At 45.1% G+C, this 20,178-nt stretch overlaps 1 protein-coding gene across 4 annotated transcripts in view; it reads left to right on the top strand.

Annotated features, from left to right (window-relative positions):
• Positions 1-4,852: 4,852 nt before the first annotated feature.
• The window catches only part of AFAP1L2 (actin filament associated protein 1 like 2), a 98,116-nt gene continuing 82,790 nt past the window's right edge, over positions 4,853-20,178 (top strand). The window contains exon 1 of one of the 4 annotated variants that reach the window (XM_077349832.1): positions 4,853-5,194. In XM_077349832.1, coding sequence (XP_077205947.1) covers positions 4,948-5,194 — 247 coding nt within the window. In that variant the 5' untranslated portion in view covers positions 4,853-4,947. The remainder of the gene's footprint in view (positions 5,195-20,178) is intronic. The other 3 variants (XM_077349831.1, XM_077349833.1, XM_077349834.1) reach the window with 3 other exon arrangements.

Below are 20,178 nucleotides of genomic sequence, written 5' to 3'. Positions count from 1 at the left end.
CAACTAATGGTGCCAGCTTAGTGTAGTGGTTAGGAGTGCGGACTTCTAATCCAGCGACCTGGGTTTGATTCTCCGCTCCCCCACATGCAACCAGCTGGGTGACCTTGGGCTCGCCACGACACTGATAAAGCTGTTCTGACCAGGCAATGATATCAGGGCTCTCTCAGCCTCACCCACCTCACAGGGTGTCTGTTGTGGGGAGAGGAAAGGGAGGCGACTGTAAGCCACTTTGAGCCTCCTTCTGGTAGGGAAAAGCAGCATACAAGAACCAACTCTTCTGCTGCTGCTGTGGTGCGTGTGCAATTACAGTTGATTTGGGCAACAGTGACCAGGAATCAAATCCCCACTGTACTGGACGCTTACTGGACCACTCTTTATCTCACAGCTTAAACTACTTCAAACAGTGGCTGTTGTGAGAATAGAATGAGACAAGAGAGAACTAAGTGGTAAATTGCTTTGGATTCCCAAAGAAAAGTTGGTAGACATGCCTAAAGAAAGAACTACAGTCTTAAACTAAGCACTGTCTTTCAGCCTAACCTACTTTGCAATGCTGAGTATAGAATAGGAGGTAACCACACATCCCTCCCTAAACTCCTTGGAGCGAGGGCAGGACAAAATTCTAATAAATAGTAATAATTTCTAGGGGAGGTAACTCCAACAACATGATATAAATGGAATACTAGATTAATTACAGGCTGTGGTAAAGGATGACATGTAAAATAACTAGGTAGTTTACAAGTGAATTTACGGGGAAGTCTAACACTAAGCATCTTTTGTTGAGATGAGGCCAGGTACTGCACATGTTCTGCATGCAGATGTGCCCTGATCCAGTCCTGGATATCCCCAGTTAAAGGAGACAGGCAGCAGTTGCTGGCCGAAACCTTTCTTTGCGTGGAGAGATGTTGCCAATCAGAGTCCAGCAAAATGGGCCAGTGGTCTGATTCAGCACAGGGCAGCTTCATGTGTCCAGGAGCAAGATTCCAAAGGGGGGGTTGACTCTCTAAAGCTTCTCCCCTGGGAATCTTGTTGGTCTTTAAGGTCTTACTGGACTTCAACTGTGCTCTTCTACTGTAGATCAATACAGCTACCCACCTGAAACTATCTTCATATGTTCCAAGTTCACTGTATGTGAGTATGCATAGTATCAAATATTGCATATGACAAAAGACTGTGCCTAGTACTACTTGCTGCATACAAATGCAAGGCCTATGTTTTGATTACCATTTTAAATTTAAATGTACTGGCCCCTAGAGCACAACAGATTTCAGAAGAGCACATAAAGAGTATCTCAGCTATGAAATGTATCTGAAACATGTACATGGTTGGATCATCCATTTTGTTCACAGATCTTTAAAAACGCAGACGTTCATGGCTAGGAGACAGGGGTGTGTTCCAGACATTAGGGACTTCTCCCCTTCTAACAGATAATTCTAATAACAAGTTAGAAACTGTAATCCAAATGATTGGTAATTACTGAATTGCTCCTAGAGCATGCAAAGGGAAACTACTATTACTTTCCTCCTAATAATGAGAACCACAGGCAACTGTAGTATGACAGTCCCCATGTGAAATATATATTAGTACATTTTGTAGAGCTTCCAGAATACTGATGTATTTTGAACTTTTTTATTTTCAAAAAGTTATTTCTGCTATAAAGTCTAGAAAGCCAGCCATATTAGTCTGTTGTAATAAAAATGTGCAGGCGCCTTGTGACATGCTGAAGACTAACTCATTTCTATTGTACCATAAGCTTTTGTAGGCCAGAGTCTACTTTATTAGATTATGTGAACATTCATTGGGGGGGGAGGCATAGATACATGGTATGGAGAAGCAAGCCGTGAACAATATGGCAAAAAGAAGAAAAGTAACCGTTTGCAATTGCCAAGATTGGTGATGACAAAGTTATTATTAGTCCCTAATTTTAGTTCACAACATGGGTTAATTATAGTTGTTGAAGAATCTCTTTAATTCTAACTATGGAAAATGCAATCGATTTCTTAATTCTAATTCAGCAGTTTCAAGTTCATTTGCTGGAGAATGCTGGATTTTAGGTCAGTAACAGCATAGCCTGGGTGACTGAAATGTTTTTCCACTGGTTTCCGAATATTGTCACTCTAGGCCAGATTTCTGTTGAGTTATTTGTGCCCAAACGAATATAGACTGTTGTTCTGTATAGAGAACAGAAGAGCGTTGTTAACACATGTTGAAGGGCACTGGAGGATGCAAGTCAATGGACCTTGAGCAGTTTGACTGTTGGAAGGGGGGCGGATCGGGAGGCACTTCGCCAGCTCTGCAGCCGTTGCCGCCGGCTCCACCGCCGCCACCGGCTCTGCCGCACCCATCCTGGGCGCGCGCCGAGGCTGCACCTTGCCTTCGGGAAGGCGAGGCAGGTAATGGCGGCGGGTGGTGGGGCGAATGTGCGGGGCCTGGAAGTGGGGCGGATCAGGAGGCGCGAAGTCCTCCGGATTGACACAATTAGTCAGTCCGGAGGAAGGGGCCTATCGCCACCCCTCCTCATCCCGGACAGGGCCCACCCTCGGGGCCCTTGCTATTTTAATTCATATTCTCAAATTGGATTACATGAAAACATTAAAGAGGGCTTTTCACGCTCATGACGTTCATGACCCTCAAAAAGGAATCTCCCCACATGCCTGGGGAATGTTTATACTCTATGTATTGTTGGGGCCTGCCCTTTACTAAAAGAACCAGCTTCTCCATATTAAATAGCCACTATCTCACCATTTCCATTTCAGCAGAGTAACAGACATCAGGAATTTATCTTGCAGCCTCTGGCTCTGAAATGCATAGACTGTCTTATCAGATAACCAGCAGGTTTTAGGATAACCACCAGCAGCCAGTTCCTTGTGGAGCATCACAGAATGCAAATACCTCCCAAGAGCTTAATCTATATCTAAAATAAAGATTTCCCTTACAGATATGTTAAAAGTATAACCAAGTTCATTTCAGAGTAAAACCCAAAAGAAATCCTGCAGTATTTCAAAAGTGCCATTTCTTCTGCCACAGATTAATATGGCTATCCGTGAGAAGTTGTACACCAGAGCTGTTCTGCTAAAGTCTGCATGATCTCGAAAACTGTGTATGTGCACTAAAGTGAGTGCCCTACTGTAAGGCCTGTTGTGTACAGAGGTAGCAGGATGAAGTGATAGAATCTGGAGGTGGTAGAATAGGTGGTTCCACTTCAGATTGCAGCTCGGAGAGGTCAGATTAGTCAAGCTCCTTCATGTAAAAATTCCCAGCAAACTCCCCTCCCCCCCAGCAGCATATCAGTAAGAAAGTTTCTCACTTAACCATTCATGTGCCAGGATAGTTTTCCCCCTCCCAAGGAATTATTGGCATAGGACAACCTGGAAAAAATGTAATCCCTCACCTGCTGTCTGAAGTAGCCCATTCCATTCCACTCCACCTCCTCACGTCAACCCTCTGTGGCCTCATTCTGCTGCAGGCCTAGACTGGGCCTAAATTAACATACAAATCCCAGAGTCTTCAGTGGCGAAAGGGAGAGGGCATATGGTCAACTATATTATAAAGGTAAAGGTATCCCCTGTGCAAGCACCAGGTTATGTCTGACCCTTGGGGTGACGTCCTCTAGCGTTTTCATGGCAGACTCAATACAGGGTGGTTTGCCAGTGCCTTCCTCAGTCATTACCGTTTTACCCCCGCCAGCAAGCTGGGTACTCATTTTACCGACCTCGGAAGGATGGAAGGCTGAGTCAACCTTGAGCCGGCTGCTGGGATTGAACTCCCAGCCTCATGGGCAGAGCTTTAGACTGCATGTCTGCTGCCTTACCACTCTGCCCCACAAGAGGCTCTAACTATATTATGGTGGCATTTAATTAAATGTATGGAGGCAGAATAGCAAAGATACTCTGAAAATGTTCAGAGGTAGTTTGAGATGGTTTTTTTTTTAATGGGGAGGGGAAGATAATTGCTACTGGGCTTGATTCACCTGCAAGTGACTGTTCATGACTGAACCCTTGGAGAAAATCTAAGGCAAAATATCTGCCCCCGGGCATCTCCCTGCTGTTAATACTAAAACGTTCTTTCTTGTCCCCTGCTCGGGTAGAGAAAGCCTTCCCTGTTCCAATAGCTGTGAACCCTGAGGCTATACTACCCCAGCTGCTGGGTCAGGATCCCTCTATGTCCTGCTCCTTTTTCTTGCTTGATAGGACTGGCTGCTAGTGTGCCTTCAGAGACAGCATGAGCACCAAACATACTGTTTCTTTTTGCAATTGTGCTGAGAGGCATAGCAAGACAGCCAGGCAAGATCACTGGGGAGTGGACTGAGCTTCTTTCTTCATTGCAGATGGCTTCAGAGGCCATGAAACCTCTCCCACGCCCTCTCGCTCTTCCCCCACAGAGGCCCAGCCTTGCTGACCATTACCAGGCAGTGCTGCAATGCTCCACATGTGCTTTCAGCCTTCCACTGAGGTCCTAACCCTAATCTGTCAGGGGACTCTGATGTCACGCAGTTTGCAGCTATCACTCCCCAGGCCTGGAAAGACCACTGCTCTAAAACAGCCCGTGCTTTTGATGCAAACCTCTTGGTCTAAAGAATTGTGCAAGTAAATAGGGAAAGAGATGGATCCTCTTATCCATGGCAAAAGCAGCTGCTGAAAAAGAGAGGGAAACACTCCACCCAAGACTAGAGCTATTTCTAGCCCAGGCTCCAGTGAGCTGTCCCAAGGCAAGTACCAACTTGCAGCCGAATCCTGGCGATCCCTGCCCGATTTCTCTCTCTGGGTCCTCCCTTGCCTCCCTCCCCCAACGGGCTCCCAGCCTCTCCAGCTTGGAAAGAAACCCTCCCGCCTCCTTCCTGTGGGCTGCCGCTGCTCCTTCTCTGGCACAGAGGCATGCGATGATTCCCTCCCAGCTTGTTCTGCAGGCGCTGGCTTCCCCTGCGTGTGCTCCACGGGGCTTGGGGCGCCCATGCCACTCTCGCAGCTGGGCTCTCCCCGACCCAGCGGGCTCCAGCCGCTCCTCCGTGACCTCACGCGGGGGCGGGGCCGTGGGAGCGAGGCGCCGGCCCGAGGGAGCCGCACGGCACAGCTGCCTGCCGCAGGAGGCCAGTGCAGCGCCGCCCCAGGGAAGGAGCCAGCCGGAGCTGGGGCAGCACCGGAGAGAGCCCAGCTGCTGCGCGGACTCCGGCCCCGGCTCAGGATGGAGCGCTACAAAGGTAAGCGAGCGCCGCGCGCTCGGCTTCCCCGACGGCGTGGGAAAGGAGGCGCGGCGCCGCTTGCGGGAGGCTCGGCGGGCTGGCGTTTCCCACGAGAGGCTGCGCACCCTTGGCAGCCCGGCTCCGGCCATGCGAAGCCTCCGGGGGCTTGGGGCTGCGCCGCGCGGGACACCTGGGTGCTTGGCGACGCCGGCGGTGCCAGAGCGGCCACTGCTTTGGGGGGGGGGGGGGGAGGGAGGGAACGGCTGAAAGCTCGGAGCGGGGCCAAAAGTGGCCGGAGAATCCGCGCAACTAGGAGGTGGAGGGATCTAGGGATCGGGTGAGGTTTGGGGCTGGGGGTTTCCGTGCTGCTCGCTCGGGAAACCGGGGGTGGGCAGGCGAGAGGAGCGGGCGGCCGGCCGGCTTCTGCCTCCAAGAGACAGGCAGGGCTTGCCGAGGGGGTCTCTCCGCGGCGCGTCCGCCGCCCCCCCCTCCCCCCCAAGCCTTCCGAGGCGCTCGGGGCCAGCAAGGGAAGAGGAAAGGTAGGCGAGAAGCAGGTTGGCAGGGAGCGGCGGCCGACTGCAAGCTGGCCAAAGCCGGGGGCTGCCCTCGACGCCCTTCGGGCTCCACCACAGGATCAGCGGTGGATTTATTTTGCGCGCGATCCAAGCAAGCTCAAGTGCTTAGCCGGACTGTGCCGAGGAATGGGGAGGAGTGTCTGGTGGGATCTTGGAGGCGGGTGGGTGCGGCGGGGCGCGGCTCTGAGTGGGTCCTTTAGAAAAGATTTGTAAGCCACTCGGGACCCGTAGGGAAGACACCTGTCGCTATGTGCTCTGGGAGTGCTGCTCCTTACGGGAGGTGTGTGAGGACAGGTGAAGCTACTACTCTGGGCCCTTCTGGCTGTTATTACCCTGCCTACTCAGAAACCTCACCCTGCTTTTCAAATCAGTTCTGGGGTTGCGCACTGGCACATTTTGAGCCGGGAAGTGTCGAAGATCGTGAGGTTTTTCCATTACTAGCAAGCCAGTCAGTCTTTGCCAGGATTATTAGTTTGACCATTGGGGAGGATTCTGCCAACCTTCTCATTCCTATGATGCCAGTGGGGCGGCTTTGAATGTTTATGTGCATTTATGGCATCCACTGAGAGGACCTTGGGAAATTTCTGCCTTCTGCTATACCTTGGACCAAAGTCTTGTAGGCCATGCAAAAGTATCTTTCAACCACTGTCCCAGGGTTAGTGTGAAAACAGAAAGGTACCTTTAAATGCACATGTGTCAGATTTCATGCCAGAAGGGCTGACTTGGCAATTTTAGTCCAGCCTCCATGTGAGATTCCAACCTTTCCTTTCCAGAAGCCTGGAGAAGATGGAATGAGATAAGGACTGTATTGTAGTCAGCAGGCAGCCCATAAGCCAGGGCAGGGGAAATGTCTAAGTAATATAGATGGGCTTACCTGCTGTGCTTGTTTACAGGTTGCTGGACCAGTTGACTGTCCGATCTAGTTTGCAGGGAAAACTGACCCTCTTCTCTCCATGCATAACTTTCACTTTACAAACATTCAAAACATTTTCTAGAATGTAGTCATGTGCTGTTTGGGTTTACATGTCTGCTGAACGAAGGTGAGATGGGAGTTCCGTATATTCCCTGCTCTTCTGCTTGCTCAGGGCTGCTGGCGTTGCACCCAGCAAGTGGGGGTGCTGCTCGTGACAATCTTGCTTTCCCTTGAAGTCTTACATAGAAGGGGGAGGCCTCAGATGTGTCCTGCAGGTAGTCTGGAGGATGTATGCCAAGGCCTAGAAACATCCCAGGCATGTGATAGGATCAAGAGGAACAGTCTGCCTCTGCCCTACTTCCAGAAGGTGTTAGTTGCAGCAAAACAAGCTTTGTAGTACTCTTCAAAGATAAATTAGGTTACAATGGCATGAGCTTTTCTGCTTTGTTAGATGCATGAAGTGTGCTGTGCCCTCTTCTGTGGATATGTATGCATGGGTGTGTGTAGGGGGGAATGTAAATAGTGGAATTAAAAGGCTACAGAATGTAGGAGGTTCTATCTAGGTGACCATTCTTTGACAAAGCTCTAATGTATATAAGATAAGCAGTGACCCACTTGTGCCAATAATAGTTGGAGATAAATTAGTGCAGCAGGTCTGTGAAGATGGAGTTTTACATCTGTCACGTGAAAAGAAACCATTGTCCTGCTGATGGCCCTAAACAATACAATCAAACTCCCTGATAGCTTCAGCTGAAGTATCCCTTTGAAGTTTGCTGAATAATAATAGCTTCCAGGTCTGCACTAGAGTGTCTTGAATGTTGCTGATTTTGAATGGCCATCTATTCTTTTTCATAGAAACTGGCCTGTGGAGAGAGGAGATATTTAACATTCATTAAAGTAGGGGATAACCTAGTGATGATGGCACAATATATTATCTCCCATAACAGTGTTGCCTGAGAATAAGGACTGAGTTGGCATCTGAGTTGGTTGCAGGGTGTTAAGAGTGATGCTGGCCCTCTTCTTTGAAGTAGACTCATGGCATTATCACCAGGTGCTTGACTGAATCAGAAAGCACCACTTTCCCCTTTCAGTACAGATGCTGTATGAATGGAACACTGTATTCTTCCCATGCATGAGTCACTGGGCTTGAGGAAAGAACAGCAACAGAAGCAGCTGGAAATGCAACACACTAGGGGCCAACAGTGACAGAAGAACCTGACAGGGGAGTTGGGTGGTTATAAAATTCTGCATTCATGAGGATCAGGTTGTCGTGTGCTTCTTTCTGTGGCCATCGATCCTGCTGTTTGTATTTTCGTCATAATCTCTGTGTTTTCATGTATGTATTGGGTTCTGACTATGACTGTCTGCCCTACACAACAAAAAGAATGGTGGTGTCTTGGAAAAATTGTCGATATCCCCCTTGTGACTGTAATCCACTGTCACAGGCACACAGACTTTTCTTGGGTCTGGCTTGAAGCATTTCAGGGTTCAAGTATTGCTCTGGGAATTTGGAGTAGCAGATCTTCATTTCATCCTTTATTGGCTCAGACAGCAAACACTGCAAAAATGCCAGTGCTTGTCTCCCCTCCAAAGGCAGCCAGCCTGTGCTAACCCTTGGGCCTTCTCCTCTCTTGCGTAAGTGGGGAATATGTAATGAAGTGTACTGTGTACTGACCAATTGCTTCCAACTTAGGGTGAACCTCCACAATGTCCTATCGTTAACGGCCTTGCTCAGCTCTTGCAAACTGAAGGCCGTGGCTTCCTTTATTGAGTCAATCCATCTCATGTTGGGTCTCTCTCTTTTCCTGCTGCCTTCAGGTTTTGTAGCGTTGTTGTCTTTTCCAGAAGCCCTCATCTTCTCATGATGTAACAAAAGTACAAGAATCTCTGTTTAGTCATTTGAGATTTTAAGGAGACAGGATTTTATCTAGGTCCCATTTATTTGTTTTCTTGATGGTCAACACATTTCAGTTGAATTAGTTGTCCTCACTGTCTAGCTTTCACACCCATACATAGTAATATGGAATACTGTAGCTGAACTATCTTGATCCAATGACACTACCTTAAGTTTAAGATTCTTTTCTAGTTCCATTATGGCTGGCCTTCCCAGATGCAATCTTTTTTTGATCTCTTGATTGCGGTCTCCCTTTTAGTTGATGACTGAGCCGAGGAAAATAAAACATTTAATAATTTAAAAAAGGTAAAGGTATCCCCTGTGCAAGCACCAAGTCTTGTCTGACCCTTGGGGTGACGCCCTCCAGTGTTTTCTTGGCAGACTCAATACGGGGTGGTTTGCCAGTGCCTTCCCCAGTCATTACCGTTTACCCCCCATCAAGCTGGGTACTCATTTTACTGACCTCGGAAGGATGGAAGGCTGAGTCAACCTCGGGCCGGCTGCTGGGATCGAACTCCCAGCCTCATGGGCAGAGCTTCATACAGCATGTCTGCTGCCTTACTACCCTGCGCCCCAAGAGGCTCTTAATAATTTAAGTTTCTTAATTGTCTGCCTTAATGTTGCATAATTCCTCAGTGGTCATTACTTTTGACTTGTTGTTCAGTTCTAATCCTGTAACAAAATTTGTGTCACCCCAGGGTTACCAAGATAAATGTTTGTTTTTGTTCATTTCTTTTTGCCTTTCTGACAGATTTTTGGTCTAAACAGAGAAAGGTAGTGCCCATTTCTTACGATGCATTCCCAGAACCAATCCAGTATGGATTGAGTGCAGTCCCATTTGTCATGTTCTACATTTCTTGCTCTAGACGCTACTCTCTGTGTGCATTTGCTGTGTCAGGATGAAAGCAGACTTCAAATTAAAGTAAATTCACAAACATTCTAAGTGTAAGTCTAGACACTCAACAAACATTCCTTTCTAGGAAAATAATGCCTATTATAGCCCCTTGGTTTGGATTATAGTTCCAGGACTGTAAACAGGTGAGTAACTTGCAGCCAGCTTCATATTCAGACAAATTCTCACTGAGTAGACAAAGTCTTAAATCACTATTTATACAATGAAATTTATAGAATGAAAGTATGGAATTATCTGTACAGAATATCTGACCAGGTTAGGTAGTATTATGCCCCAAAATTAATGATATGTGGATGGAATGGAGAACACAAAACTTCTATTCTGTCAATTGTTTAAACTAAAGATGTTCAGTAGATGCATAGATGTTCAATTGAAGCCATTAGTGGCTTTGATACATAATAAGTATCCACTCATATATTTCTGAGAGCAGCAAAGGGGACTCCTATTTTATCACAAAGGAATTTTTGAACCAACCTTGGACCTGGTCTGGGAGGTGATGCCAGGTGCAAGCCACATGCCTCATCACCTTTCCCATGGCATCTTCTTCCAGATTGGCACCTCAAGTGGCTGGTTGAGGGTGAACTGTTCCTGTGCATGTTACCAGAGAGCCCATAAGTATGTATGTTCTAAATAAATATTACTGCCTTTGTGTAGCTGCCCCAATGGAGCTGCTTTGCACAGAGGAATTTTAAACATCTGAACTGGCCCCATGTGAATTTTCTGTGGATGCAAACCCTAGGCTATGATTTGAAACGTCTTTTATGTGCATGTAAATCCTTCTGGGGTAGATTCTCCCAGATTACTATAAAGGGAAGTTTCAGATAAATGTTCTTTATAGCTTTTTAAAAGAGCTTTTCCTGTGTTTTGGTGATAGAAACTGTGCAGTCTAATTTGCTGCACTGGAACCCAAGGACAGAAGTTTGTGTTGGTTTGGTGACAAGCCACAACCCTGCTCCAGAATGGAGCTGCAATAGATGTTTTCACACTATGTCCTCTTCTGGGCCTAGCCAACTATCCTCTAAATTTTCTGTTGTGGTTCTGTCTCATCACCTAATAAAGGAACCCACAAACTTCAGAAAGTTAGAGCTTGTGAATAACTTTGCTGCCCTGCTGGCATTACTTGCTTTAAAACCTCTGGACTGTGGAACAGCATTAATGAGTGATGTCTACCACCTCTATCCTCCTGCAGTCTATTGACCCGGCTGCTGTCTCAGTTCATGTTAGGCAAAGATGGGATGTTATTCACAAGGCTGAGCAGAGAAATTATTAGATTTATTGTATGGTAGTGTTTTAGCCTGTTAGACACCTATAAGCCAGGGAAAGGATATATATGTCCTTCTAGTGATAAATTGAAAAGGGGAAAGGTTCTAATACAAAGGTAGAAACTCCATCCTCTCCTGCTGTTGTTTTCATCTGTTAACACAATTTTTCCATTTTACAAATAGGTCAAGACAGGGAAATGAATTGACAGTCCACTATTTCATTTTGATAGATCTTCATCCCATTCAAGGTTGTGCTTGAAAACAGCTCTGTCCAGGATGGTTACATGCAGTAATGTTTATCTGGCACATAGCTTATGAGTTCTCTTTAGTAGCAATTCAGTTTACGAGTCAACCAGTCACTTGAGGGCTTACTCAACCCCACTAAATCACCTTCTCTTGCCACTTAGAAGAAAGAGGCCAAACTACTTTCAATTAGCTTTCCTTGAGCAGCTCAGCTGTCACTGGTACCTCCTCTAGAGATTTTTGGTGTGTGTGTGGGGGGAGGGGAGAATCACTTGGGCATGAAATTGGGGACACTGTGAGTCGGCAGGGAGTTGTGAGTTTCTGCATTTTGCAGGGGATTAGACTAGATGACCCGGAGGTCCCTTCCAACTTTATGATTCTATTATTCTTTTTTGATGCCTAGACTTGACAATGGGGATGTGGCTGTTACATCATTCCTCTCTTGGCCCTTCCTTCTTTCCATTGACCCACTCACACAACAAGATTTGTTCCTTGACCATATGGAATTCCTGCTAGAGAAATGAGATTGTGTGTGAATGGCTTTATTGTTGTGGAGTTTTCACTGATTCCTTTCATGGAACGCCCGCAAGCCCCGGGATATATTAAGTCAGTGAGCACAGACATCTTATTGGAATGATGCTTTCAGTATCATCCTAGGAATTCCAGGACACATGACAGAATGATGTCTTTATTGTAAATTTGAAAGAATAAAAAAAAAGAGTTGTGTTATTTTCAAGAGTGTATAGCTGGAAATACAGGAGTATATGGGTGGTTTTTCCTGTCAATTTTGTGGAAAGGTTAGAATCCAAGCCAAAGCGTACTTGATGAATGCTCCCTTGAAACCACTTCTGAATTTCCTGAATATATTGGACGCTATTGAAATAACAGCAACAATGCAACGTGACTGGGTGTGACACTGTTTACAATGTTTCCAGTGAAAGTCTTAAAACTAGAAGTCAACTGGAATTTACAAGATGAATTTGAGCTCAGAATGGCAAATGTTGTCTCAATACAATTTTGGAACAAGTTCTGCAAAAATTAACTTTGTAGATGATAAGCCTGGGAAATTTTAAAATGTTCCTTGAAATAGCAGGGTGGGGTGGGGGTAGGATTGTATAGAGTATGCTTAACATTCAAATTTTGTAACTCTGAAAATAGAGACATTATTGGCAAGGTTGGGCAAGCCTATGGTTTCTAAGGGATTTTGTCTGGGAATATGGTATGTATTTCTGGGAATTTGCGCCTGTTTCACTTCTTGTATCATGAATCTTCACAGTAACCTCTTGTAACCCACAAAAGCTCTTGTGTGGAAGCAGCCCTACTTTCATTGCTCAGGATGCAATTTGACATCTCTTAACTTGTCCAAGGACAACATCATGGCTGAGTGGAGGCTTGAACCAGTTTGGTGCAGTGGTTAGGAGTGTGGACTTCTAATCTGACATGCCGGGTTCGATTCTGCACTCTCCCACATGCAGCCAGCTGGGTGACCTTGGGCTCGCCACAGCACTGACAAAGCTGTTCTGACGAAGCAGCGATATCAGGGCTCTCTCAGCCTCACCCACCTCACAGGGGTGTTCTGTTTTGAGGAAAGGGCAGGCGAATATAAGCTGCTTTGAGCCTCCTTCAGGTAGAGAAAAGCAGCATATGAGAATCAACTCTTCTTTTTCTTCTTCTTCAACCTGAGGGCCAAGCTAGGAAGGAACCAGCAGTCTCCACTTTTGTGTGTGGTATGTAACGTATGAGTGCTGTTATTTTACTCAAAGTGTAGCAGGGGGAATAGATCTCATCTCTTCCTTCTTACCTTGCTGTACTCCATGGCTTTAAACATTTTGTTTTCTGCTTGACTGCTTCCATTATGCAAACCAGGCTGGGAGGAAAATGCATCAGAATGTAGCAAATTGGCTCTGTTTCCTGGGGAAAACAATGCCCCTTCCCAACAGACATCATTTTCCAGCTCCTGGTTTACATGTGAAAGGGTGTACAAGTGGATAAATATACTCGTCTGGACATTACATCTGTCTTTTAAACCTGAAAAATGACTTCAAGAAAACCAAAATCCAAAACAGATGATTGAGGGCAAAAGCACCACTAGTAATAATAAACACTTTTGATTTTCTTTTTCTTATTCTGGAATGAAAATGCAGATAGAGCTGCACAATCCTTCTACAAAGCAGCTCAGAGAAGCAGGAAAATGGATGAATTAGCCACGAGAACTCAGATAAAGGGACACGACTATTGCCAGCCCACCCCCCAATGATTGGTAATTTCTAGACCATTTCTGCATGAGGAATCTGTTCCTGAACAGCCTTCAAATGATAGTGGGTTTTAGAGCCCCTTCCACATTACATCACCTGCATCCTGAGGCTGTCCAGTAGCTGGGTTGAGTTTTGGCCATTTTTAACTTGCAATTTCAGGAATCACCAAAACTGGATTTACATCCCTAAATCGCATGTCCCATTGGTGAGCAACCAGAGTAACCAGAGATAAGCCCATATGGAGAGGGAAACACATGATAGTCTTGGCAGCTTTTTACAGGAGGGGTAGGAGGGCTGCAAACGTGAGATTTGCCATCCCACATTTGCAAGCAGGAAGCCACTCGAGTTTTACCCCTCCATGTGGAAATGGTCCTAATTTGGCTGATTTTTCTCACAATCAAAACCAAGCTCCTCTCCTCTGCACTGCAAAAGTAATGTCACACTTTTTGCCACCTCTCCCTCAGTTTGTGGCCGTTTGTTAACTGAAACGAGGCCTAAAATATGCCTGACAGAGAGAAGGATGAGCTGGGGAACCCGGGGAACACCTAGGATACTGAAAGCATGCTGGGAAACAAAACAAAAGAAGGGTGTAGCCCTACCTCAGGAGGGAGCAAGGTGATTAATTCCAGTGGAGGCTCATGCAGAGGCCTACCCAGTTTGGAATGCTGAATGATCTTCTCTGATTTCTGGTACACAGACAAGATGGGCCAGTTAAGGAAAGCTGCAGGGCTAAGGAATGGCATTAGAATGGTGTGACATGCAAACAGATCTTCTCTCAGTAATTACCTGATGGATTGTTCATGATCACTCACAACATTATTGAGGATAAATGGAATGTGGGCAGCTCAGCTGGATCAAGGCTGGTAGAAGGCAAAGGGATTCAGATGGTAGCCATGTTGGTCTGAAGCAATAGAACAGAATAAAGTTGGAGTCCAGTGGCACCTCTAACAACAGCAAAGTTTAATTCTGGGTATAAGCTTTTTGTGTGTGTGTGTGCACACTTCTTCAGAACAGTTTCCCTCAAGCCTTACATATAGGTAGAGACCTCTCTATACTTGTATGTAAGGCTTGAGGAAAACTGTTTCAAAGTATCCGAATAAGTGTACATGCACATGAAAGCTTATATCCAGAATTATTTGTTGCTCTTAAAGGTGACCTTAGACTCAATTTTTTTCCAAAGGCAAGTGGGCGGGATTCAGAGAGACTCTGAGCACAGTAAGGCAAATGAAATGGGAACCTGACCAAAGCTCCCAGTCCAAAGGAAATCACGAATTCAAGTGCAGATCGGATTCTCTCTATACATACCCATGATGGGGAAGTGTGGAGAATTTGAGGCATATCTGCAACCTGCGCAAATGTAAGATCTTTAAAAGAGACTTCTGGCTAAGTGATGTAGAAACTTCATAAAAACTATACAGAACTAACAGCACATAAGACCAAACGCGTTTCGACCCTCAGTGGTCAGAACTGTGATGATTCACTCTATATAAAATATTTATATTAAACTCATTATAAAGTGTGTAGTATAATAAATAATCAACATTTTTACATTATTTTATTGTACTGCTCAACTTCTGAGTTCCTACCTGTTAAGGTTGGGTTGTGTTCCTTTTTTGGTTTTGGTTTTGCATTAAGTGCTGTAGAAGTATAAATATTATAGCCAAGCATCTTATAAGCAATGTTAATATTATTTATATGTTATGATTATGTTGAGCTGTACTTACTGGATGCTTTGAAGCTGTTCATTTTGATTTCTGTGCTCATATTTTTGGTAATGAAGCCTGTTCATTATACAAATGTTTATCTCAGCTGTGTGTGAATGCCTTGCAATGGGAATGTCCTTCTGTGCAGTACAACTGTTGTACTCACTGCTTTGAAAGTGTGTGACTAAGGCCCATTTTGGACACATAGGACAATGCATTTTCAGTGTGTTTTTGCATCTGGATTTTCCTGTGTGGAACGGGAAAATCTACTTCTAAAGTGCATTATCTAATGTGTGCAGAACAGTACTCAAGAGTCATCTCTTGTTTTGGAAATGGATTACCCGACAGTAATCTAACAAATGCACTCATGTCATGCATCAGTGTGCGGATGGTGAAAATGTATCGCCTAGAAGCCTCTGATGCTATAATATTGTTGAAACAGTGTTCCTGGTGCTACCAGCAATATACCAATTGAGTATTCACCAGTCCTGCCCCCATTTAACGTTGATAACCACAATTCTGTCACATTCCAGGAACTATGTGTTCTTGGATACAATGGAGTATATACATATTTTGATTTGAGGTGTGTGCAAATAGGCTGCACAACTTCTAAAAGAAAAGTAGAATATATAAGTTGTTCTTATAAAGTATTCTAAGTTGTGTACCTTTGTGCACAACTTTCTTAGCAAATTCATGTGGACAGACATTGAAACAGCCATGGCCTTTAAGAACTGAAGGTATAGAATCATTGGCTTGTGTAATGTAGCTATTTTTTTATAGCTCGGTATGCTCAGATGCCAGAAATGTGCATGCATTTTTTCTTGCTTTTGTTTAAAAAGCTTCATTCACTTTTCTTATGAAGTTTTCACTTCCATTAATTTCCATGGGAAACGTTTTGGGCTCAATCATCTTTGTTTTTTCATCCAATCCGGAAAAACAGAAGGGATCTACTTTGCTAGATTTTTCAAACAGACAGGAGGTAGGATCCATTCTAGAGGCTGAAGATGTAAATGCAGTACAAAGGAAATGGATGCAACAAAAGAGATTTGTAAGTTTGTTGTCATTCCCAGTGGTTTTTATAACTGATTTGTTTTTTACTTGTTTGGAAACTGTTGTGCATCCTCAGTAGACTCCAGTCATGTGAGCAGCCAGCAGCAGAGAACTTCAGAGCTCTAAACCTGCCTGGAATACTCTTGCAAAGCTTTGAATCCAAGACAACCCAATTTGGGTTGCTTCTCATCTATATTAGATTGGGATGTCCTGCTCTTGAAAACAAAATGATGTGACTGAGGCCGATTCTGCACCAGTGGCAGTGCACCAGTGTTGGGGTGGAGCAGCGTGCTCCGCTGCTTCTTGTGTCCTCATGGGGAACACATTTCAGTGGTGGAGCTGGTCTGCCACTTTCTGTGTCCCTGCAATAGGACACATTTTGGCAGCAGTCCCAGTCTGCAGCTGAAATATGTCCCCACAGGGGGCACAGCTGTGGAAGAAAGGTTCCACTGCATGGAAGGGGGGGGGGAGTTTGCAGGAAGGTGAAATTGAGTGAAATGCAATGCCATCTTGCTGCACAAAAAAATGCCCCTTTCAGCCCCACAGTGCTATGAAGCACCACAGAGCCAAATGGAACATTTTTTGTCCCCTCTGGGCCTCTGTAGGATGGGGAGGAGCCAGGATAAGGCTGGGCTACTCTTCCCGTTCACACAGGCCTCTGCTGGGCTAGGCCCTGATGGCCCCTGGAGTGTTTAAAGTGGGGCAACAGTGGCCTAATGCTTCCCAGGCCTGGGAGGGGGTTGGCCTGGCAGCAATTTCATGTGGAAGCAGGGATTAGCCTTGCTTCCATATGAGCACCCAGCCTTTCCCACCCATGTGGAATCGGCCTGATTGACCTCTCTTTTATTCAGCTCTTGTTAAAGAAAAGCTAAGGATAGGCTACCCTGTCAGTTCCAGAGAGCCTGGCTTCCAACTTTTATGGTAGCTTTAATGGAATGTTAGCTATGGAAGGCCCTCTAGAGTAACTGTATTTGTGGCTGCATTTGAAGTCACTGAAGGAAAGCATGGGAAAACTCTCAAGTGTTTGGTCTAATGTTCCAAACATGAAGGGTCAGAGTCTACTAAAATAGCTCTTTCCCCACTGACCTTCTGCCATCATGGGCAGGATTCCACTGAAAGCAGATCTGATGATGGTTTGATATACGACAGCATAATAACACTACCCATTACAAACAACTCAGCCTAAAGACAAATATTCCCCTATTATGGGACCAGACTTAGATTCCCATGAAGGAAACACAGGAGATCATTTGTAAGTTATTTGACTGAAGAGAGAAGTCACATTTGTTGATTTCTCGAAGTGATTTTTTCCATTAGCTATGTTTCCTCAGGCAAACAGTTTAGGAGGCATTCTGAAAAGGTTTATAATCACCTTGACTTTAGGCAGCACTTTAGGAGAAGTTAACTTTACCTGTGATGGGGAGCAGTGAATTCTTCTGTTTGTTAAAGGAAGGGACTATAAATCCAATAGAAGGGGGTTTCTGCATGTCACAACAAAAAACTGAAACAGGAAATGTGGATGAATCATGTTTCCTCTTTTGCTACTGCCAGTATTCAAAGAGGGAGCTCACACATCATTCCCACTGGAAGTAGCCTGAACTTCTTACGTGGAGGCAGCACACACTTTTCTAAATAGGGGAAGAGGTGTACAAGTTCCCTTTTTACACATTACAGAAAAAGCACACAACTATTGTGTTTCCTGTTTCAGCATGTGTTAGAGTGGATGAAAATCCTCAGATGTCTGTGTGTGACTCAGGGAAGGAATATGTACTTTGAACTGGAGCTATTTGAACTTATAGCCAGAGATGGATTTAAGATATGAGACACTGGACTTCTTGGAGTTCAGACTTAGCATCTGGCCAGAATCCCTTCCTGGCCTAAGGCCTATTAAAAGATGAGGGGAAAGGCTTTCAGGGGAGGGAGCTGAGCAAACATTTAGAATCTATGTGAAGGACTTTTGTTCAATCCTGAAATATAAGAATTTAAGATGCTCCAGACATTTGCAGTGTACTAAGTCACCTAAGGTCTGGGGCGGGGTTTTTCTTATAGGTATACTTGAGCCTAGATGCATTCTGTACTGGTGAAATCTTGAGAATACAACTTGAACTCTAGCATAGAACTTGACTAGGATATAGGGGGGTTTCAAACTGCACTGCGCTTTAGTAACTGGTTGCTAATGGATTTTCCCCCTGTCATTTCAGACAGACCTGTTTTAGTAACCAGTGGCTAGTGGAATTTATTTATTTACCTGTCCAGACACACCAGATTGTTTTGGGTGAGGAAAGCATGGTTGTACCACAGCTGATGTAAAGTGCTTTCTTCTGGTTCTCACCTCTTCGTACTTCTGAATCACTGTGGTGTGCTGTGTAAAATGGCCGGGCTGCTTCTTTCAATGCTGCTCTCTCCTCTCCCCCCTTTGTTCAAGCAAATATTTAAGAGGAGTGCATAGGGGAGCTTGCTGACCTTATCTTCTCTTGCTTGCGGAGCTCATGGAATTGTCTCCTATGCTAATGCATACATTTTGAAGCATATATTAAATGTGGTTACCATATGGCAGCCACTAGATTGTGTCACATACAGGCTGGCTAAATTGTTTCAAAGCCAAAGGCAATTGAATGTTAGGATGTAGCTACCACACCAATGGCAACTTCCTTTTCTGTTGCCACAGACTCTGATGACCTTCCCTCCACCAACTTGATGGGTCTAAACAAATTAAAAGCACCAAGCAGACTTTGACATCATTCTGCAAGTATTTTAATACCGAGACCAAAAACCTCACATGTTCAGAATAAGACAGCTGGCTTTCTGGCTGATAGGACACAAAACTTTGCTACTCATTTGAAACCTGTTTCTCTATAAGCATGCTTATAACTTGGAACTTTTGCTTCCTGGAGGATTTCATGGAGACATCTGCAGTCCTCCAACTAAATTCCATGTCGGGTGTGACTGAGCCCTCTTACTGGTATTCATCAGATGGCTGCAAAGCTATAAGAGGCTTTTAGTGCAATGGAATGGTTTGCATTTCTTTGCTTATTGTGGAAACATTTTCACTTCGTGCATGTAATTGATATATAATAGCTGCTTCTTTTTCTGCCGTCTGCTTAAAAGCTTGGGGTTCTTTTACGCAGCTTATGTATAATAAAGCCAGGCATGGTGTTAGATTCATAATGGCCACTTCACTATTCTTCAGTTCTTTTAGTCAGGCTGGAGTACCACCAACCTGCAGCATGACAGAGAAAGAGAAGTTAAAAGGCTTTCCCAAGAGAAGAGATGTGGGTTTTTTCCCTTCCTCTCACAGTAACTCATTTGGAATGGCAGGGGGGAAGGCTCTGTTCACTGTGGGTCAGGCAAAATCAGGGAGAGAAGAATAACTGCTCATCATCCTGGTGTGGTGAGATGTTCTGCTGTTGTGCTGAGACCTATGTCTCAGGCACCATTTACATTAAGAGCTCCATGGGGAGACCTTACAGGCTCCCATTCAAGATGCCATGGAATAATCAAGTCAAAACTTCCCTCTGAAGATTCATCTACCTCAGGCACTGTTACAGTCTTCTCCAGGAGCTGGGGCCCAGAAGAGTGCACACCTGGTATGTAGAAACCTCAAGTCTTGCTCAGGAGGAGAGCACAAGCGGATGAAAACCAGGCCTCTACTTTGGTTACAGAAAGAGTGGTGCTGACATTCCCTATATAAGTCAGTGGGCAACCTTTACTGGTTCAATATCTGTATAACATGCAAATATTTTTCAGCCTGGACAGCTCCCTGGTGAGAAGGGGTGCCCTTGCTCTCCAGGACCTTGCTGCCTTATGTGGAAATCCAAAGCACCTCTGAATCCTTTATTGATGAACAATTCCAGATGGCCTCATTCCTTATTGTAATACACCTCCTGGTGCTTTGGTTGCGTTTTCTAACCCCATTTCTTTAGATTAATGCCCATTGTCCTGGCCTTGACAATAGTGAGGTGATTTGCCATCTTCCTGTGCTTAGTATGTGCCGCACTGTTGCCAGGGGGTTAAAAGTGGGTCCTAGATCTGGTTACAGGAATGACCACTGATCTCTAGTATGCATATCTGTACGTAAGATGGGCCTTCTGTCCTGCATCCTTCTTGTGCTGAGCTTCAGAGTGGTGACGATGGAGAGCAGAGTGGACCTCTGAGAACAGTACAAGTGATTGCTTTTGCTGCTACTACAAGGCC

The sequence above is a fragment of the Paroedura picta genome, chromosome 8 (assembly GCF_049243985.1).
Source record: "Paroedura picta isolate Pp20150507F chromosome 8, Ppicta_v3.0, whole genome shotgun sequence".
NCBI lineage: Eukaryota > Metazoa > Chordata > Lepidosauria > Squamata > Gekkonidae > Paroedura > Paroedura picta.
Note: the sequence above shows the minus strand (reverse complement) of the source record. Positions and strands in the feature narration are given on the sequence as shown.